This window comes from Dipodomys spectabilis, unplaced genomic scaffold, assembly GCF_019054845.1.
Source record: "Dipodomys spectabilis isolate Male_0828 unplaced genomic scaffold, ASM1905484v1 ptg000219l, whole genome shotgun sequence".
In the NCBI taxonomy this organism is placed as follows: Eukaryota; Metazoa; Chordata; class Mammalia; order Rodentia; family Heteromyidae; genus Dipodomys; species Dipodomys spectabilis.
In genome coordinates, this window is record NW_024870896.1 from 966,669 (window position 1) to 988,915 (window position 22,247).

Consider the following 22,247-nt stretch of genomic DNA (forward strand, 5'->3'; position numbering starts at 1 on the left):
GCTGAGGAATTGAACCCAGGGCCTCATGAATGTAAGGCCAAGCACTTTACCACTAAGCCACCTTCCCAGCCCCTCAACAGCTAATCTTTGGAAGTTACCAGGAGTTTTAGGACCAAAAAATTCTTGGCTGTAAGGGGGAAAATGAATGCCTAGCAGACAAGGGAAAGAAAAGCACTTACTAATTCAGGGTACCAAGTCATTCTGGCTCACTAAGCAAATGAAGTTATTTACTTCAATGAAATTATTTAAGATTTTCCCTTTCTTTCTTTTTTTTTTGGTTGATCATGGGGCTTGAACTCTGGGCCTGGGCACACTACCCCTCAGCTCTTCAGCTCAAGGTGAGTTGCTCTACCACTTGAGCCCCAGCACCACTTCCAGTTTTCTGAGAGGTTTACTGGAGATAAGAGTCTCAGAGTTTCCTGCCCAGGCTGGCTCTGAACTGAGATCCTCAGATTTCAGCCTCCTGAGTAGCTAGGATTACAGGTGTGAGCCACTGATGCCTGGCAAGATTTTCCCTTTCTTAAAGACATTCTATGAATTAAAGATGGGCTAACATTATTATTATTTTTTGGGTGCAGGTCCTAGGGCTTGAATTCAGGGCTTATGTGTTATCCCTAAACTCTTTTTTTTTTGTTCAAGGCTAGTGCTTTACCACTTGAGCCACAACTCCACTTCTGGCTTTTTGGTGTTTAACTGGAGATAAGAATCTCATGTACTTTCTTGTTTCTTGTTTGAATCATGATCCTCAGATCTCAGCCTCCTGAGTAGCTAGGATTATGGGTGTGAGCCACTGGCGCCTGGCTTCAACATCATTTTTATCAAACATTTGTAAACATTATGCTAATAGCCAGAAAAGCCTTTGGATGGTACATGGAAGAGACATTGTAGAATTGAATAACCACTTTTCATAACATTTAGGCCTTCTATGAAGTTAGGCCAATTGACCTCTCTAATTCTATAGGCTGCTCACCAAATTCCTGGCTCTTCTATGGTTTTCTTCTGGCAGTCTCCTAGATTTCATATTTTGATCTGTTTTACAGATGGCTGCTTTTCCTCTGGAAAAGCCAATGTGGATAAGGGAGACCACAAGGGACTTAATTTCATAACAGTAAGAAAAGTCATAGTTGAACCGTGTGTGTAGTAAATGTTAAGTTTGTTTTAAGGTTTTGGTACAGAAGACATTTTCAAAGAATTTATTGCTCTCAAGTCGAGGTTAAAGTGAAACTTCCATTAGGACAATGCAGAGGATGACATATTTCAAAAAAAGAAAAAAAAAAAAAAGGTCAGCGCAGTCAGTCAGTTTTCATTTACTTGGCATCTGAGATCAGGCACTGAGAACTGCAGCCATCCACTGGCTAGGGAGAGAGGAGATGTCCAGAGGCGTGAAGATTCTTCAGTGACTAATTTTTAGCAAGTCTGAGGATGAGATCTTTCCATTCTTTCCTCTTCTTGGTGATGTAGGAGGGGGTGAGTAGCTGCAGCGGGGTCTCGGGCTGCTGCCGAAAGAAGTTCTGGCACAAGGCCTCAGTGTTGCACACCACGTACATGCCACAGTCGTAGCTGTTTTGTTGAGCAGCTGTTTTCTCCTCCACAAAGATTGGTCTGTTTCCTTTTCGGCCTAAGAAAGCCTCCAGTTTCTCTGCTACCTGCTTTGCGTGGACTGAGTTGCTTCTGCTGTGTGAATCGTAGTGACAGAAGCTATTTTGGTCTTGGAGATAAACTAACAGACTCCAGTGGGTTCCCCCCGCTGCCTGGTTGGAATTATCATTGATGGGTAAAAAGACCACCTTCTTGTGGGAAAGGCCCAGGGGCTCGAGGAACCCCATGATCTCTGCCGTGCTGCTGGCACACTTGATGAACTGAGTGACCTCAGGGCTGACGAAGCACACGTGGTCCGAGCAGTCATGGAACTGACTGTTGGCAAAGTACTCAAAGGCGAAGCCAATGATGTGGTCATTGAGCCAGCATGGGGGATCCAAAAGCAAGACATCTGACTGGCGCAGCAGACTGTCCATGTAGCTGAGGACCACAGGGTCCATTGTACAGAGCAGGGCCTAGCTCGGGAGCTTCGGGAGCTGAAGAAGAGGCAGAAGACAGGGTTTATTATCCAGCATGACAGCAGGTGACTCTTACAAGGCCGAGGTACTTGGGCTGGGAAGGTGGCTCAGTGGTAGAGAGCTTGCCTTGCATGCATGAGGCCCTGGGTTTGATTCCTCAGCACCACATAAGCAAAAAGAAAAAAGCCGGAAGTGGTGCTGTGGCTCAAGTGGTAGAGCACTAGCCTTGAGCTGAAGAGCTGAGGGAAAGCGCCCAGGCCCAGAGTTCAGGCCCCACGACTGACCAAAAAAAACAAAAAACAAAAAACAAAAAACAAGGCCGAGGTACTAAATGGAATTGCAAAGTGTTTAACCACAATAATGCCTGGTGAAGCAACTCCAGCTTGGGTGCTATGTGTGAACCACTGGGGATTTTTCGAGGCAGGCAGTTTAAGTCTGAGGGTTAAAATTTCTATTTCAGTGCAGAGGCTGATTAGAGCTGTGGCTGATGTTTTACCAGACACCACAGCAGTAAATGCATTTTGACTCTTGGATGAATATGTAGGGTTAAGAACAGCAAGTTATTTTTAGATTAAAGATGAATCCAAAGGGTCTGAAGAAAAAAACAAAGAGTTACTAATTACCAAGAGAAATAGTTTCCATTTCAACATTCACTTTCAAGAGAGAAGCTAAAATACTGCTTCCTCCTTCCACAGTGGAGTGACAGCCATGAGAACTGTCCAGAAAAAGCACAATAACAGCCAGGGGCTCATGTCTGTAATCCTAGCTACTCAAGAAGCTGAGATCTGACGATCATGGTTCAAAGCCAGCCAGAAAAGTCTTGTGAGAATCTCATCTCCAATGAGCTACTAGAAAAGACAGAAATGGAGCTGTGGCTCAAGCTGTGGCCAGTCTTGAGCACAAAAGCTCAGGGTCAGTGACTAAGTCCTGAGGTCAAGCCCCAAAATTGGCGCACACGCACACGCGCACGCGCGCGCGCACACACACACACACACACACACACACACACACACACACACACACACACACACACACACACACACACACACACACACACACACACACTCTGGGCCTGGGCACTGTCCCTCAGCTCTTCAGCTCAAGGCTAGCGCTCTACCACTTGAGCCACAGTGCCACTTCCGGCTTTTTTCTTTTTGCTTATGTGGTGCTGAGGAATCGAACCCAGGGCCTCAGGCATGCAAGGCAAGCGCTCTATCACTGAGCCACCTTCCCAGCCCATGCACAATAACTTTAAGAACAGAAAATCATGAAAGTGGTAGGATGAAATTCGTTGCTGATTCTGGAATCAGCTATGCATACAAGTGACGTCATGCGTTTAGTCATTTTCCTTTTTCAATCTTGGCTAAGGTAAGACTGTAATGTTCACAATGCAAGATAGGCATTCTTTCTGACTGTTTGAAAGGAAGCATGGCACAGGAATTGGAAGACCTGGGTCTAGCTTCAGTCGTACCACTGACTTCACAGAATTGTGCTTGAAGTCATGTATAGTTTTAAAAAGCTGTACAAATAATATTTATGCAAACTCGATATTAGTAAAATAATCAGAACATCTGGACAGGACTCCAACACAATCAAAGCAAATGAGGTTTGAAAACAAATATTCATTCATACTAACTTGTCTAAATAGTAGAATAGTTCCTTTATGGCAGGAATGAGATGAAGTTGTTGATGGGATTAGCATGCGGGCAGAATGATAACAACGACAGGAAGTCTGATGAGTGTAGGTGATGTAATATTTTGAGACTCAACAGTTAACTGCAAGGCACTGAGCTGACAGTATAATATTTCTAAAACTCACACAACAACAAACTATAGTGCAGACGGAGAGAATAAAACAAAAGTGTATTGTAAGGAAACTGAAACAGCTATAAAAATAACAGTGCTAGAATTATGTTATCAATTTAAGCAAATCTGGCCAGCAAAAGGCTATTTTATCACTTAGTTGCACTATTAAGAGAAAAAATTTGTGGTTTACCATTTCCATTAACCAAAACCTAGCTAAAACGTATACAAGAAATAGGTGTATCTGGGCTGGGAAGGTGGCTCAGTGGTAGAGCACTTGCCTTGCATGCCTGAGGCCCTGGGTTCGACTCCTCAGCACCACATAAGCAAAAAGCTGGAAGTGGCGCTGTGGCTCAAGTGGTAGAGCACTAGCCTTGAGCTGAAGAGCTGAGGGACAGTGCCCAGGCCCAGAGTTCAGGCCCTATGACCAGATCCAAAAAGAAAAAAAAAAAAAGAAATAGGTGTATCCTTTTTTTTTTTTTGGCCTTTACTTTTTTGGTACTGGGAATCGAACCCAGTACACTGCACTTCCTAGGCAGGCGCTTTGCCACCAAGCTACATCCCAGGCCTGTACCCTTTAATTAAAAAGGAAATGGCCTAAATAAAATGTATCCAAGATGATTTTGTGTACATACAGTATAGTATGAATAACTTCAGAAACAATACAGGGCTGTTTATGAAAAAAACATATATACTTATAAAATGGTGTAAGATGACATGAATTAAGAAGAAAGAATAGCCAGGGGTTGGGAGTAGAGCTCAGAGGTGAATGCTTATCCAGTAGGCTCAAGGGAGGAGGGAGGGAGAGGGAGGGAGAGAGGGAGGGAAGAGAGAGAGAAAGAGAGAGGGAGAGAGAGAGAGAGAGAGAAACTAGAGACACAAAGCTGGAGTCAGGAATGAAGTTAATGAGGCATAGAGCACATTTGTTACAGGTGAGCCACAGGTTTGGCTCTAAACTTTTTGGAAGTGAACCAGAGGGTTAGGTTAAACATTCACAATGTCCATAAGGGGAAAGCAGAGCTCAGGAAAGGCAAAGACATTCTTTGTATGAAGGTCAGAAAGTTTTCTTTCTCAAGAAATCTCCATAAAGGAGAGCAAGGTGCACAGTGATATCTGGTGACTGACGCTGTGATTTGATACAACTATTATTTCCAGTAATGTCCTTTACTAACGAGCAGTGGTGGCAGGTGACACTCTAGAGAGTGCAGTGTGGCCGAGGATGGGTGCTGGGCTTGCTGGCCCTCTCTGGGTGAAGAGGGGCTGAATATCAAGAGAGGAACCAGTTATAAGGACAAACGAGGCTCTCAGGATGCCTCACACCTTCAGCGAATACTGGCACAGTGGCAAAGGCCACACTGCACATTGGCCCAATCAGATCCACACCTTAGCAGCTAGGGATGGCAGCCTATAAGAAGAGTGCTGGAATAGACAGTCATCTCACCTTGGGGGGAGCGCCCACAGGTAAGGCCACTGTTTTCTTCAAAAATAATTTTTGTGGGGCTGGAAAGGTGGCTCAGTGGTAGAGCGCTAGCCTTGCATGCCTGAGGCCCTGGGTTTGATTCCTTAGCGCCACATAAAGAAAAAAGCCGGAAGGGCACGGTGGCTCAAGTGGTAGAGTGTTAGCCTTGAGCTGAAGGGCTGAGGGACAGTGCTCAGGCCCAGAGTTCAGGCCCCATGACCGGACCCTCCCCCCCCCAATTTTTTTTTTGTGGGCTGGGCATATAGCTCAGGGAGAAGAATGCTTGTGTAGCAAATGCAGGAACTTGGAAATCCCTGCACTGGAAAAAACAAACAAACAAAAATTCAACAAACAACTCCATCAAAAAAAAAAAAAAAAAAAAAACCCATAGAAATAGCTTTCATGTTGAGTTTTAAACATACAGCATGAAGACAAAAGATTAATCAAAACTAGCTACTCAGGAGGTTGGGATCTAAGGATTGAAGTTTGAAGCCAGCCTTGGGCAGAAAAGTCCACGAGCCTTTTATCTCCAATTAAGCAGCAAGAAGCCAGAAGTGGATGTGTGGCTTAAGTGGTAGAGTGCCATCACCGAGGAGGAAAAAAATCCAGAGTGTGAGGCCCTGAGTTCAAACACACACACACACACACACACACACACACACACAAAGAGGCAGCACATATAAAATGCATGGAGGGGCTGGTAATGTGGCTTAGTGGTAGAGCGCTTGCCTAGCATGCATGAAGCCCTGGGTTTGATTCATCAGTATAACGTAAACAGAAAAAGCTGCAAAAGGTGCTGTGGCTCAAGTGGTAGCCTCGGAGAATGAAGCTCAGAGACAGTGTGCCTGAGTTCAAGCCCCTGGAATGGCAAAAAATAAAGTAAAATGCATGGACATTCAGAGGAAAGGTGCCTGGGAGTGGGCAGTTGAATCTCAGTGGAGTGGGATGCATGAAGAATGGCATTCAGGAGGCAGGGACAAGGAATGTGTCCAAAGTGCAGAGAATCTTGGGTAATCTAGTATTGTTACAATGGAGTGGCAGGTAGTTAAGAGTTAGAAGAGTATTATAAACTAAATGTAATGGATTAAAGGCTAAGAACCAGTCGTAACAGATAGAATTAGTAAGGAGAAAAACTGAAGAGATCAGTTAGATCTTTTTTTTTTTTTTTTTGGTCCGCTTGTGGGGCCTGAACTCTGGGCCTGGGCGCTGTCCCTCAGCTCTTCAGCTCAAGGCTAGCGCTCTACCACTTGAGCCACAGCACCACTTCCGGCTTTTTTCTTATGTGGTGCTGAGGAATCGAACCCCGGGCCTCAGGCATGCAAGGCAAGCGCTCTATCACTGAGCCACCTTCCCAGCCCAGTTAGATCTTTCTTGAAAGTAAAGGTGGGAAGTTAATGACATAAACCTGAGGAAAATAGTAGAGGAATGGAGAGGCAAGGAGGAAAAGATATGATTGTATACAAAGAATCAGTAAGACTTGGTAAGTAAGTGATCAGAAGAGAGGGTAGGAGAGAATTAAAAACAAACAAAAAAGGACAGGTAGCTGGGTGGCAATGGCTCACGCCTGTAATCCTAACTATTAAGGAGGATGAGATCTGAGGATCATGGTTTAAAGCCAGCCTGGGCAGGAAAGTCTGTGAGAGTCTTTTCTCCAATAAACTACCAGAAGACTGGAAGTGATGCTGTGGCTCAAGTGATAGAGCTCTCCCCTTGAGCTGAAGAGTTGAGGGACAGCGCCCAGGCCCAGAGATCAAGATCCACAACTGACCTAAAGAAAAAGAGCCAGGTATGGTGGTATATGTCTGTAACCTCAGCATGAGGGAGGATGAGAAAGGAGGGCCACATGAGACTAGCCTGGGCTACATGGTGACTGGCAACTGGTCTCAAACCCTGCATCTTCCACAAAAGAAGGGAGGAGGCTTAGGGTGTCCCAAATGGGGTGACTAGAAGATGATGCTATTAAGAGGGGGTAAGGGAAGGAGCCCTAACAACAGAACCAAGCACCATCTCTACTGTCTTCAGGATATTTTCATTCCAGAGTCAACATTGTGGGAACAAACATCCCTGCTGTTACTTTATTTTTGTGCTTTGTTATGACCTCTGATTACTTAAAAAAAAATTCGTTTGTGCTGGGTCTTGGTGGATGGAAAGTTAGGCTGAGGAAAGTCAAGAAAGGCATTGAGTAGAGAAGACAATGACCTTCTGTTTGTTTGGTTAAAAAGTATTTTTTTTTAATGTGTTGGTCCTGGGGCTTGAACAGCTGGGTATTATCCCTGAGTGTCTTCTTCTCCAGGCTAGCACTTGAGCCACTGCTCCACATTTTTTTTTTTTTGCCAGTCCTGGGGCTTGAATTCAGAGCCTAGGCGCTGTCCCTGAGCTTCTTTTGTTTATGGCTAGCACTCTACCACTTGAGCCGCAGCACCACTTCTGGCTTTTTCTGTTTGTGTGGTACTGAGAAACCAGGGCTTCATGCATGCTAGGCAAGCACTCTACCACTAAGCCACATCCCTAGCCCCCACTGCTCCACTTCTTGCTTTTTTGGTGGTTTATTGGAGATGAGTCTCATGGATTTTCTTGCCCAAGATCTCAGCTTCCTACGTAGCTAGAATGTCAGGCATGAGCCACCCACCAGTACTCACCTTTGGTAACATTTCAGTTTTTTGTCTAAGCTACGGTAGTAGGGGTCAGGCTCTGCCCTTGCTTCTTGCAGGCTATTATTCATCTTCTTTGGGCCTCACATCATCTGTAAAACATGGTTGTAATAAAGCTGGCCTCACAGGGCTGTCATGTGAATTGAGCATTGGGCTTGTGGCTAGCTAGACAGCAGACTCTCTAAAACAAACACAAACCTAGTTTCCGTCCCTGTGGCCTGCATTGGGAGTGGACCCTGAAGATCGCGTAAGCCACAGCACAAGTGCTCTGGCACTTCATCTGCATGTAAGAGTGAGTGAATCTGCCAGGCTGGGGTACAGTATGTACAGTATGTTCTAGGCCCTGGGTTCAATCCCAGCACTGGAAACATAAGACAAAAAAACAAAAACAAAAGGAATAATGTAACCCCAGGCAGCCTGTTGTCCAGCTGAGATTAAAACAGAGACAAGAAAGTGTGATGCTGTTCTTTCACCCAAACCCCATGATTATAGGGTCTCACTTACTGAATCTTCCAACATGTGTAGCTAAATGAAGTTAATACTGAATTCATAGTAGACTGCTTCCTAAATATAAGTTTAATTTCCATGGAATAAAGAGACAGTTTGTATAATTTGTTTTGGGGGTCTTGGAGATATGCCACAAGCATGCTAGGCAGGCCCTTCTACCAAGATACATTCTCATCACCTGAATTAGTTGTTACCAAGAAAGCCAAGAAATTTACCAAAAAAAAAAAAACTTTACAGAAGATAACAGAACTTAAAATTCAATAGTAGCCCTTTGGGTTACCTGCTGATATAAGCAAGAAGCTTCAGAATCAGTAGAAAAAAAAAATTATAGGAGATTGGCACGGGTGGCTCATACCTGTAATCTTAGCTACTGAGGAGGCTGAGGTCCGAGAATCATAGTTTGAAGCCAGCTTGGGCAGGAAAGTTTGTGAGAATCTTATCTCCAACGAACCACCAAAAAGCTGGAAGTGGAGCTGTGGCTTAAGTGGTAGAGGGCTAGCCTTGAACAAAAGAGCTCAAGGACAGTGCTCAGACACCCATTTAAAGCCCTGGACCCACAAAAAAGAAAGAAAGCAAAAAGCATTATAGGATGGGAATCTGCATACCTGGGGCTCAGTTCAGATCTGCAATTAACCAGTTGTTTGACTCAGCTGCTAAATACGAGGTTCCTCTGTAAACTGAGGGGTCTGGACCAGATAAATGTTGGTTCTGGCTGACAGGCATGGCAGAATCATGCATGGGCATTTTAGAAGGCACACATGATTGTTACGTGGGGTATGGTCTAGGCAACTGTATTTTAAAGAGGCTTCCACGTCATTCTATGATTTGGCAGTCTCATGTTAGGATTCTAAGTTTATGCTGTCATATTTCCTGAAACTTGAATCCTGCAATTCTATAGAAACAAGAAATACTTAAAAAGTCCGGTTTTCTAGAAAGTCCAAGGGTCAGAAAAGGACAGGCTGAAGATCAAATTTGGGTCATGGCCTATTTTTGTAAATGAAGTTTTATGGGAACAAAGTTATGATTCTTTGTTTACATATTGCTTCTGATTATAGTTGACCTATAGGAAAGAACAGAGTAGCCTACAAGGCCTAAAATACTTAGTGCTGGGCTTCTTAGAGAAAAATGGATTCCTGTTCTGGACCATTGTTATGGGATTACAAATTTTTTTTTTTGGTTGTTAATAGGAGATAAAAGAGTATCACAGACTTTCTTGTTGGGGCTGGCTTCGAACTGTTATCCTCAGTCACCGGTGCCAGGCTCAATCTGGATTTTAATAAATAGAAATGCTGGAAATATTATAGTAGAAATAAATAAGAATGAGCTATTTTATATATGTATAAATATTTTATGTGGTTAAAATATTTATTGGTCTTAAATTAACAAGGATTTCATAAATTATGCAATTTTTATAACTTAAGGGAAAGTATACTTCTGGGCCATTGAGTAAAGTAGTAAAATTTGTTTTATGGTAAAACCAAACAGAAAAATACTATCTTAGCATTTCAGTCTTCATTTGTTCTCTTACCCTTAATAAAAGTGACACATCCTTATTAAGTTATATGGTTAAAAGCACTACAAAATATAGCTACTGGGCTGGGAAGTTGGCTCAGTGGTAGAGCGCTTGCCTTGCATGCCTGAGGCCCTGGGTTCCATTCCTCAGCACCACATAAGCAAAAAGAAAAAAGCCGGAAGTGGCGCTGTGGCTCAAGTGGTAGAACGCTAGCCTTGAGCTGAAGAGCTGAGGGACAGTGCTCAGGCCCAGAGTTCAGGCCCCACGACCGGACCCCCCCCCCAAAAAAAAATATATATATAGCTACTCTGCCCATTTTAAGCGAAGATTATAAAGGTTAATAGTAATTTCTTGGAGGTTGAGCTGTGGTTCAAGTAGTAGAGTGCCAGCCTTGAGTAAAAAACTGAAGGGACAGCACACAGGCTCTGAATTCAAGCCCCAGTATCAGCACTAAAAACAAAACAAAAACAAAAACAAAGGTTAGTAGTAGTTTCTAGAGGTATTTCTGCTTACTCCCTTTGGTTATTATTTCAAATTGTATTGACTATGCAAATGTGTTCTAAATGGCTGAGTCTAAATGTCAGTAAGCTTTAATAAGTACATGCATGTATTCATGCACACACACACATACACACAGCCACAATATATGTTTTTAAGAGCTTTTTTTCCCTTCCTAATATAAGCTTTAGGAGAAAAGAATGAAAAAATTTCTTTCTGTTATTTTTATTTGGTATGTGTGCCAGTCCTGGGGGTTTAACTCAGGGTCTGGGTACTGTCCCTGAGCTTTTTGCTCAAGGCTGGCACTCTACCACTTGAGCCACAGCTCTACTTGTGGTTCTTTTGGTAGTTTAGTGGAGATAAGAGGCTCACAGACTTTCCCACCCTCACTGGCTTCTGACTGTGATCCTTAGATCTCTGCTTCCTGAGTAACTGGCATGAGCCACCAGTGCCTGTCTTTAAAGTTTCTTGACTTAGAATATTTTAATCAGTAACTTAAACTATTTTAATTATTAACACAAATATGGACCTAACAGGTGAAGTCAGTATGAATTTTAAAACGAAGAGATCTCCATAGAACTTTACACTAATGGCAGGCAGTTTTCCCTATTTCCTTTACTCTGGTCTACTAGCTATCTTGTATACTTAAGTGAAATTGTCCAATTTTGGGACATGATATGTCTGTGAATCTCTAATTCTCAATAAGCAGGTAGCCAACCAGGCGCTGTTGTAATGAAATGCAGTATCTATGATCACACACTGCCTGAAATACAGGCAAAGTTTCCCATGCACCTCATTCCCACATCCAGATGATGATGAGTCCTCTCGATTCTATGGCTCCAGAGTCCTGACTGCCCAGGCCTGCCTTGTGTCTCCCATCCTTCATGATTCACCCTATGCCTGGTTGAGCCTAACGGGTCTCCTTATTTCCACTAGTGACCTTGCTAGTAAATATTCCATAGTCAGAATAATGGCTTAAGACTTTTTTTCCCTTAATGTTCTGTTTTATTATGATTCAAAGCAGTAAAGGGCTAAGTGTGGTGGTTCACACCTGTAATCCTAGCTACTTAGGAGCCTGAGATCTGGGGACTGCGATTCAAAGCCAGCCTGGGCAAGAAAGTCCTGAGATTCTTATCTCCAATTAACCACTCAGAAAACCGGAAGTGGCACTGTGGCTCAAGTGGTAGAGCGCTAGCCTTGAGCTGAAGAGCTGAGGGACAGTACCCAGGCCCAGAGTTCAAGCCCCATGACTGACCAAAAAAAAAAGGTAGAAAGTCACAAAGTATAAAAAATTGTATCAAAATTATGCAGCATTGCAAAATATATAAGTATGGAAATCAATAGTTTTTGAAATCTTTGGTGATAGGGCAGGTTCACATTGGAGATGTGGAAGCAGACTCAGATAATGCTTATACGTGAAAGATTTTTCCCTCTCTGGATGTCAATGGACCTAATCTGCAAATGCCAAATGTACTTCCTTTCATATGGACCAATGTCCATGATGTTTTTCTTTTCCCCATGGACTATGACTTCACATGTGTTAAGTTCATTAGTTTCTGGTAGAAAGGGTACCCATGCTTCACGGTCTCCAAAACTCTCTGGCATTGTTAAAACCTGGCCATGTTCATTTATGACACCTGTGGAGGACCTGGAGGTTGGGTAGAGACATTTCTGAAGTACAAATGTCTTTGCCTAAAAGTGAGTTGGTCAACATAATGGCATAATAAGGTTTATGCTCCCATGGGGAGTTCCTCTCTGACGGGATCTAACCCTTGTGATGACTTGCCCTTGAACACATCCGGGATCACCAGTTCAGTCATAGTTCCTGGTGTGGGCGATGTATGTTGAGATTCTACTTCATCACTAACCATCCAGTTGTGAGTCAGCATCTTCTTGGTCGCTAGGTAGAAAATCATTTATGTCTTCATGCTGATCATCACTTGGACTTTTGTGTGTAGGTTGTCTGACCCTGAGGAATTTGGTGGCTATGGTGTTTGGTCATCCTTCTTGTGTGGAAGAACCCGTGTTTAAGATCGTAGAAGTCTATCGTTATGTGTACCTTCTTGAGTCTTGCCTGGCTCCTAGAAATGAGCTTTTTGTGCTGGGTCAGCTTGAACAAGGGGAGGGTGGTTGTACATCCACATTTGCGATAATCACAGGTTGCCCAGGCAACTGGTGATTTCTCTTGACATCTTCCTGGAAGTGAATCTTTGCAGCTCAATTTCAGCTTGACAGGCTGCTTCTTTCAATGACTGGCATCTCCTATCAATATTTACTCCTCCCAGTGTATTCTGGTATACTACTGCGACTCCAAACGTTAAAGCTGATAGTCTGTGAAACTGACCATCCTTAATTTGTGAAACACCAGAAAGCCCTAATTATCAAATGAAGGGAACAATATTCTGTGGCATTAAAGATTTTTGACACAATATTCAAACTGTGATATTTCTTCCCAGATTATGCTTATCTTGAGCTAAAGGATGGATATTCAACTTGGCATTATGTTCAGTAATAATATATGTAACTACATTTCTTATCATTTAATAGTCTTGAGAAACTTGATTGCTTAACAGCTCCAGCAATGATGGTATCAACAGTCCACGCCTGTTGTAGTAGTGTGTGGTAAACAAGGCAGAAGAGAATTAGAAGGCAGCCCTGGAGGGCTGGGAAAACAATTTTTATCGCCATGGGTGATATTATGATATTAATCCCTTGATTTTCCAGTTGTTGGTATGCCTTTTCAACCTTCGAGTGAATGCACTTTCCCTGGTGACCAGTTTAAGGAGGAAGAGGCTTAGAGAAACCATGAAAGCAGCTCCTCTTCCCCCAAGTGGTTCTGATTGAGGGAGATCCTTAACAACTTTTACTGAGCCACTCTGTATACATCCCATTGCCCAGAACACCTTAAAGAGTGGTGCTCCTGTAGTTCTCTGAGCATATCAGCAAATTCATAACCATCTGAGGTTAAGTATTGGCTGAATTGGCTTTTTACCATCAGAGTTGTGTCCCCATGATAATAATGACAACAGATGATTGTAGCATAGAGATGGTCATATCCTTTCCATCAAGTACTCTAATATTCTTAACCCTGGGTAGTATAGGATCAGTTGTGGTTTCCTTAATGTTCTTCCAGCTTAAGATTTTAACTGAGGGAGCTAGGATGTAGCTCAGTAGCAAAGAACTTGCCTAGCAAGTGCAATGTCTGGGGTTCAATACCCAGGGCCCAAAAGACAAAAAAAGGAAAAGATTTTATGTGAGGTTCTGTCCATCACCTGCTCAAAGTCCCTTAGTATTTCACTATCATATTCAGAAAAATCGAAACGTTTGCACTAGTTAATACGAAAAGCCCTGTGACTCAAAACGGCATGATATTTTAAAAGAACCAGATAAATCAAGAGAACAAAACAAAAACAAACCCATGGGAGAAAACTCTGGATTATCCCAGTGTTTTAAAGTTATTTCCTCTGCACGCTCCTTGTGACAGCAGGACCATCCAGTGGGACTTCTGTGATAATGGAAGATTCCCGGCTGGCAGTGTTCAAGACTGGAGCCACAAGCCACGAGTGACTATCGACTGCTTGCATACAGAGTACCAGAATGTGGCCAGTGTGACAGAGCACTTTGAAGTTTATGTATTTAAGTAGCAACAGGCTTTCAAAGGTCTTTTTCTCTAGCTTTCTGGCATGCATGCGCACGAACACAAACACACACACATACACACACTTTTTTGTTGGTTGTGGAACTTGAACTCTGGGTCTGGGTGCTGCCCCTCAGCTCTTCAGCTCAAGGCTAGCACTCTACATCTTGATTCTGTTTTTTCTGGTGGGTTATTGGAGATAAGAGTCTCATGGACTTTCCTGCCTGGGCTGGCTTTGAACCACCATCCTCAGATCTCAGCCTCCCTAGTAGCTAGGATTATAGGCATGAGCCACCAGCGCCTGGCTTCTCTTTCTCTCTTTTGAACTCTGGGCCTCATGCATGATATATCCTCAGCTTCGTTCACAGATATTTCTTGAAAGAAAAAAGATCACATGGTTAAATAGCTGTAGAGAGGTGCTAAATCAAAAAACTCCTTAGTAGAGATAGAGAATGCACACAGGCACATAGGAGGACTAGACAAAAATTCAGCAATGGAAAACTTATTTAACTGTTTTGGTCTAATTTACCAAAATTTTGTCCATGAACTACCTTGAAAAACTTTTTTTTGTTACTGAATACCCATTTAGCACCTTGTCTATGTGCTGACATTTGGAATATGCTTGATAAATTTTTCAGCAAATAGTACTAGGACAACTTGCTAATCATCTCATTAACAAATGATACCTTATATCAAATTAGATTTTAGAAAGATTAAAACTTTGAACATAGCTAGGCACAGTGTACATGATGGGAATTTTAATACTTGGGAGGCTGAGGCAAGAGAACTGTGAATATGAGGACAGCCAGGGCGTTATAGCAACACCCTGTTAAAATATAGCTTTTCACCAGGTGCCAGTGGCTCACAACTGTAATCCTACTCAGGGGCTGAGATCTGAGGATCAAGGTTCAAAGCCAGTTTAGGCAGGGAAGTCTGTGAGACTCTTATCTCCAATTAACCACCAGAAAACTAGAAGTGGTGCTGTGGCTCAAGTGGTAGAGCTGAAGAGCTGAGGGACAGTAGCCAGGCCCAGAGTTCAAGCCCCAAGACAGACGAAGAAAAAAAAGCTTCCCAGTAGTTTGAGATCTGAGGATTTTGGTTTAAAGCTAGCCTGGGCAAAGAATTCAGAAATGCCGTATTTCCAATTAACCAGAAAGATGTTGGACTGGAGGTGTGTCTGAAGTGGTAGAACACCCGTCTTAGTAAAAATTTAAGAGAATGCCAGGTCCTGAATTAAGGCTCCAGTACCAGGACACATACACACACAGAATTTAAAATATTAACAGATTTATTATTTTGAGACAGAATTCCACTGTGTAACCAAGCTGACCCTGAATTCCTGATCCTTCTGTCTCCAGCTTGTCAGTGATGGGATTCCAGGAGCGTGTCTCGTGCCTGGCACCTTCACAACTTTAAAAATAACGTCCTTATTTTTAAGGAACGTTACTAAGATCTTACAAATTTTTAAATCTGAAAGAATAGGAATAATGCTCTTTTGACTTTTTGGCAATCGGCTTAATTCTTCCTGTTGTTATTTTTTTTTTTTTTTGTCGGTTGTGGGGCCTGAACTCTGTCCCTCAGCTCTTCAGCGCTCTACCACTTGTGGCTTTTTCTGCTTATGTGGTACTGAAGAATTGAACCCAGGGCCTCATGCATGCAAGGCAAGTGCTCTACCACTGAGCCACCTTTCCAACCCCCCTCCCTTACTTTTTTTTCCCCCCCTGGTCATGGGGCCTGAACTCTGGGCCTCAGTGCTGTCCCTCAGCTCTTCAGTTCAAGGCTAGTGCTTTACCACTTGAGCCACAGTGTCACTTCCAGCTTTTTCTGCTTATGTGGTACTAAGGAATTGAACCCAGGCCTCATACATGCAAAGCAAGCACTCTACCACTGAGCCACCTTCCCAGCCTTCCTCTTACTCTTATTCTGACCTAAAGTATGTCTTTCTTCCTTCTGAGTCTTACTTCTGTTCCCTGGGGGAAAAATGATTCCAAACATGAAGATTTATAAGCTATGTGATATTTACAAACATTAGCAGATTATGTCCAACTTCTCACGTATGATTCCCTTTACGCTTTCACAAGTAGAACCACCTCCAACAACAAAGGTACTTTTCACTGCAGGATAAGCAGAAATATTTTCAGGAAGGAAGTTTGAGCCGTATTTTTTTCAGTTTCAATTTCCCCCAATTAGTTATTTCCTCTTAACACTATGCCTGAATCACTGGAGAGTTGTATGATGTGACTGGCAAAAATGACCATTAAGATTTGTACAACCCTCCACGTTGCAGGATTAGATTTTACTCACCCGTCTATTATCAATGCCTGACAAACTGGAGAAGTGTAAGTGAATATTTTTCTAGAGCAAAATATGTAAGTGAAATCTATTTTGCAGGGCTGGAAGGTGGTTCAGTGGTAGAGTGCTTGCCTTGCATGCATGAAGCCCTGGGTTCAAGTCCTCAGCACCACATAAACAGAAAGAGCCGGAAGTGGCACTGTGGCTCAAGTGGTAGAGCGTTAGCCTTGAGCTGAGGGGCAGTGCCCAGGCCCAGAGTTCAGGCCCCAAGACTGGCAAAAAAAAAACCCAAAAAACTATTTTGCACAACTTCTATAAACACAAAACTATCATCAACATGTTATGTTCTCAATTTTTAGAAAGAACTTATAAATAAAAACAACCTTCTCTATAACCTTATTTCACAACCATATAAATTCAGTTCTCAAAGCAGAAAAACTACTGGTGCCAGTGGCTCACTCTTGTAATCCTAGCTACTTAGAAGGCTGAGATCTGAGGATTGTGGTTCAAAGCCAGTCAGGGGAGACTCTAATCTCCAATCTACCAAAAAAAAAAAAAAAAAAAAAGAAAGAAAGAGAGAGAGAAAAGAAAGAAGCTGGAAATGGAACTGTGGTTCAGGTGGTAGAGCATTAGCCTTGAGCACAAAAGCTCAGGGACAGCAACCATGCCCTGATTTTAAGCCCCAGTATCTCCCCCCTGCACCCCACTTCTCCCCTAAAAAGGGCAGAAACACTTCCTGGTACAAAAAATGCTGCATTAGCATAAATACCATTTGGTCATGATGTGGGCCCAGGAACCAGACCAGGTGACCTTTAAGGACTTCTCCATTTTACTGTCTGTTACTGGTCCTGGCCATCAATGGCTTAGATGTCATGGGCCAGGCTAAGAATTTTATTGCTTGCAAGCCTCTTGAACCTCAAGGGTTTCATGTATAGTGGCATCACACCTTTTCTCCTTACTATAAAACTGGGGTGTACGGAGTGTTTCTTACAGATTTTATTTTGTTGAAAAAATTTGACAAATGACTTTATAATAAGGTGTCAATCAAAAGTACTCTTCCAGTGTAGCTAGGATGATAGGTGTGTACTGAATGGATAGATAGTGCTTGATAGATAAGATAGTGCTTGAGCTGCCATCTTCACAATCTCTGTCTCAGAATAGAGGGGATTATAGGTGTGGGCCACTGTGCCTGGCTTAAAAAAAAAAGTCATCAACTTTTAATCTTATTTATCCTGTGGATTTCTAAGCCTGGCAAGTTTTTTTTTTCTAAGGTAGTTAGGAAGTAAACTGCCACTACAAATTGCTAGCTAATGGGTTTCAAAAATGTGCTTGACATATAGTCATGGATTAATAAATATTTTATGAAATAAAGAATTTGAGTTCATTATAGCATAAAAGAGGGTTCAATTGGACCCAGTTATGATATATAGAACTTTCTGCCTTACTAATTAGTCTTTTTTTTTTTTTTGGTCAGTTGTGGGGCTTGAACTCTGGGCCTGGGCACTGTCCCTGCGCTCTTCAGCTCAAGGCAAGAGCTCTACCACTTGAGCCACAGCACCACTTCTGGTTTTCTAGTGGTTTATTGGAGATAAGAGTCTCACAGACTTTTCTGCCTCGGCTGGCTTTGAACTGTGATCCTTAGATCTCAGCTTCCTGAGTAGCTAGGATTACAGGCGTGAGCCACCGGCGCTGGGCACCAATTAGTCTTTAAATTAATTAACAATACTACTTTTGGATTTCTGACCAAATTTGAATTATATATTATTCAATGGGGCTAAATATTTCCAACAAGCAATAGTTGTAGCTGCTAATATAAAGTCCCAAGTTATTTCGACAACTGTGAGAAAATTAGCTAAGATCAGAAATCCTTAAACTCCTACTTTGAAGGAACTTAAGTCTCAGACCACTTTTACTCATTGGTAATAAAGAAGGAAGATAGACCTAAGGTTTTCATACCTATAATACAGATATTTGATGTAGGAAGTATAAATGAGACAAGTCTGCTAGGTAGCAGGACTATGATCTAAATGCTTTTAAAACATAACGGTGGAAGAGGTAGAAATGTAATTGGAAGCCAGAGGAAGGGACTTGCAGAAAAAACTCTCAATGAACTTCCTAAATTATGATTTCTGCTTTCAGTTAAGACTTCTTACATGGTCCCTCTTCCAAAAGAGGGAAGGTCAAAGATAGAGAACTGAATTGCATGCCCTGCCTATTCAGTTTGTATGGAGCCATATTACCCTAGGGGCTTCTAATCATGTGATGGGCAAAAAGACAACACAGGCTAATGATGCTGGAGGTTCTGGAAGTGAAGTAACTTTTACATGACTCATTTGCATTAGTAATACTGAAACCCCAGATTCAAGTTTCTGAGTCATGTGCTTAATAAGCACATCATCTAGGTAACTAGATGGGATTTTAGCAGTTTTCACATCATTTAGTCTTCCTAGTTTCTAAAGATGGGTCTGTGTGCATTTTCCTTTTTTTTTTTTTAGTGAGTTTTAGTCATCTAAGAGGTTTCAAGAATTGTCAAGAGAGGTGTCCAGACCTTAAAAAGGCAGAAACGAATGACTCACTCAAGTAGAAATGGAATTTGATCAAGAAAGGCCTAAAATCTTCCAACCTCTATGAGGTATTCCAATGACTTATGAAGCACCAATACTTCCACTTATAAAACTGAGTGGGCTTGCCACTTGATCACATAGGATGCTAGCTGACCCCAATACTGCAGCTCATGATTTGTGAAAAGCTGTATAATTTTCTTCAACCTATGTTTCTTTAGACTGGCAAGTACATTGATAGCAGATTATCATTTCAAGATTCAGGCTTAAAAAAAATTAGCTCAATTTTTTTGAAATGTAATCTCATGGTTACATTTCCACCCATGTATAAGATTGTTCCAATCAACCTCACCCCTCTCCTTCTCCCTCTCCCTCTTTCTCCCCCTTCTTCTCAAGATTCAGTTATTATTCTTCAAACATTTGAACAACTCTCCATTTTTTTTTTTTTTTTTGGGTCCGGTCATGGTGCCTGAACTCTGGGCCTGGGCGCTGTCCCTCAGCTCTTCAGCTCAAGGCTAGTGCTTTACCACTTGAGCCACAGTGCCGCTTCCGGCTTTTTTCTTTTTGCTTATGTGGTGCTGAGGAATTGAACCTAGGGCCTCATGCATGCAAGTCAAGCGCTCTACCACTGAGCCACCTTCCCAGCCCCAACTCTCCATTGTTTACCAAATTAAGTACTACCAAAGAATGATTTCCCCCCAAATAGCTCTAACTTATCTTGATTTATATCCTAGGACCACTCCCTCATACACATGAATGAATGCAGGTCTTGTCAGTCAATAGTGGGTTAGTAACAGGTTTGTGAGCTGCTTCTCCAGAGGTAAAGGCAGAACAGAATAGCCAGTTTACTACCCCCCACCCAAAGAGAGTCTGGGAAGTGAACAGTGCTCTGTCATCTTTCTCAAACCCAGATCTGATCTATGATGCTTTAGTTTAAAACCATTATTTTAAAACCTGGGATCCATACACGAGGATGTGGTTAGAATTTCAGAGTTCTATGAACTTCAATCAGCATATAAGCTGCCTCTTTGTTTTAACTATCTCTGGGTAAAATTTAGCCTTTTCTTCAATAAAGTGTAGTAATGAGATATAGCGGTATTCACAGTTCTATGACTTTGTCACCATTGGAAATCTGATATTTTCGTATCACATAAAGTAGTTGCAGGTATCTCAAAATATATCCTATACTTATCACTACTTTGAAATTACAGAATTAGCTCTGCTGCTACATGTTACTCAAGGTATAAATAAGTACTTATATAATGTACAGCTGGGCGCCAGTGGCTCATGCCTGTAATTCTAGCTACTTAGGAGGCTAAGATCTGAGGATCGTGGTTTGGAGCCAGCTCCGGCAGAAATGTCTTTGGGTTTCTTCTCATCAATTTGCCAGCAAAAGGCTGAAAGTGGTACAGCTGGCTTAAGGGGTAAGAGCCTGCCAACCATGAGCAAAAAAGCTGAGCAAGATTGAGAGGCCCTGAGTTCAAGCCCCAGTACCAGCACAAAACAAAATCACCATTGTGTTGTTGATGCTATTTTTGGGCCTCTCTCCCTCACCCACTTCGGGGTTCTATGGTATATTTTATGCATAATAGCCTCTCCCATCTTTTTCCTCCCTGAGTAATAAGGATTGTTCTGAGGGCTTTACTCATGCTAGATGAGTGTTCTACCACTGAACTACACTCCCACTTTTCTTGAGGCCCACATTCTAGTTCCTCATCTCTGTCTCCTTCCCCCTCCCACCAGGGACTGTCCTGTCTCCTTCGCCTCCCCTCCCATTTCTGTGACCAGCTACTGCTCATTAAGTCTCTTAACAAATCTTCTAGAGAAAGTCAGCTGGGAAATGCCCTCAGCTACAAGTGGAAAGGGCGTCCTATATAATGACTGCGCTGTCACTGTGGATTGTCTCCTAAATAAGAGAGCGGTTCAAAAAGCTGACCCTGTCTCCATTCGCTTCTGTATGGGGCACTTGAGGCGTGGAACCCACTCAGCGAAAAGTCTGCGGAATGAATGGAAAAGGAATACTTGCGAGCGGAGGCAGGGGGCGGGGCCAAGCCGCGGGAAGGGGGCGGGGCCTGGCGGCGGGGGGCGGGGCCTGGCGGCGGGGGGCGGGACCGGAGCCGGCCGGCGGCGGGGGAGGAGTCAGGCGGCAGGAGGCGGGGCCGGAGCCGAGCCCAGGGTGGGGGGCAGGGAGGAGGGCGCGCGAGCGCGTGTGGACGGCGGCGAGGGGCGGCGCGCTGCAGGGAGAGGTGGGAGAGGTGGGGAGAGGGGGGGGAACCTGATGGGAATCTGCTTTGTAGTCTCACAACTCAGTGTTGCTCGACAGGATCTTCAGCTCCAGCCCAGAATCTTAAATCTACAGGTGACAGCTCACTCTCCCCACCTTCCCAGGTGAGGGGCGCCAGGGAGACCGTCCGGGAGACTCGCGCAAACAACCCGTACCATAACACTCGCGAAACTCTTCGAACCCTCCAGCCACCTGCGACCCTGCCCCCCCTCCCCCAGCACCCCGACTTAAGTCCCTCCACCCCTTGTCCCCGTTACACAGGGCCGTTTCTCCGGACCCTCCCCAGGTGACCACCACGGCGTCCCTCTTCAACTTTCCGTGAAAGTTGCTCGGGTCTGTTGAGGCCGTTTTCTGTAACTTCTTTATTCTACTACCCTCGAGACTCAGTTTCCCTAACTGAGGGCGCCAGAACCTGCGTGTGAGGAAAGGCGCGCCACACGTGGGACAAACCACACACGGGACAAACCCCAGCGGAGGGGGAGGCGTCTTACCTCACCCGGGCCTCACCACCTCAGCCAGACTTCAGGCACCTCGGTGTTAGCCGGAAAGTGAGCGCTACGGTCGCAAACACAGAGTTCCCTCCTCCCCCGCCCTCCTCCCCCACCATTCCCAGACTTGCGACACTGCTGACTCCGTAGAGTGTGGAGCTTGGAGTGCCCAACTTCGGCCGTAAGGTGAGGAACAGAAGCTGAGGGCGGAGGGATCGAGGGAGGAGGCGTGCCCGCGCACGCGCAGACTGCCCGCCTCGGCGGCGTCACGTGCGGAGGCGGGGCCGGGCGGGGCCGCCGAGGCGGGCTGTCGGGGGCGTGGGAGGCCAGTGCGCGCGCGCGCCGGCTCCCCTGCGGCTCGAGAGTCGCCCGGGGCGGGGCCGCGTGCGCTGAGCCGGGGGCGCGCAGGCCAGGCCGAGGCGGAGCGGGGACCGCGGCCGCGGCGGTTGGCAGCGACTGACAGAGACCGTGTGAAGGGCCGCGGCGGAGGCACTCGA

At 44.0% G+C, this 22,247-nt stretch overlaps 1 protein-coding gene across 3 annotated transcripts; it reads right to left on the bottom strand.

Annotated features, from left to right (window-relative positions):
• Positions 1–1,006: 1,006 nt before the first annotated feature.
• Senp8 (SUMO peptidase family member, NEDD8 specific) lies at positions 1,007–21,961 on the bottom strand. Of its 3 annotated transcripts, XM_042697457.1 has the most exons (3): positions 21,754–21,961; positions 7,959–8,062; positions 1,007–2,075 (listed from the first exon to the last, which is right to left on the bottom strand). In XM_042697457.1, exon 3 carries the CDS (start codon positions 2,037–2,039, stop codon positions 1,401–1,403), a length of 639 nt encoding a protein of 212 aa, XP_042553391.1. In that variant the 5' UTR covers positions 2,040–2,075; positions 7,959–8,062; positions 21,754–21,961; the 3' UTR covers positions 1,007–1,400. The 3 variants fall into 3 exon arrangements, with proteins under 3 accessions (XP_042553391.1, XP_042553392.1, XP_042553390.1); XM_042697458.1 differs by lacking the exon at positions 7,959–8,062 and having other exon boundaries at positions 1,007–2,054; XM_042697456.1 differs by lacking the exon at positions 7,959–8,062.
• Between the last annotated feature and the right edge of the window lie 286 nt (positions 21,962–22,247).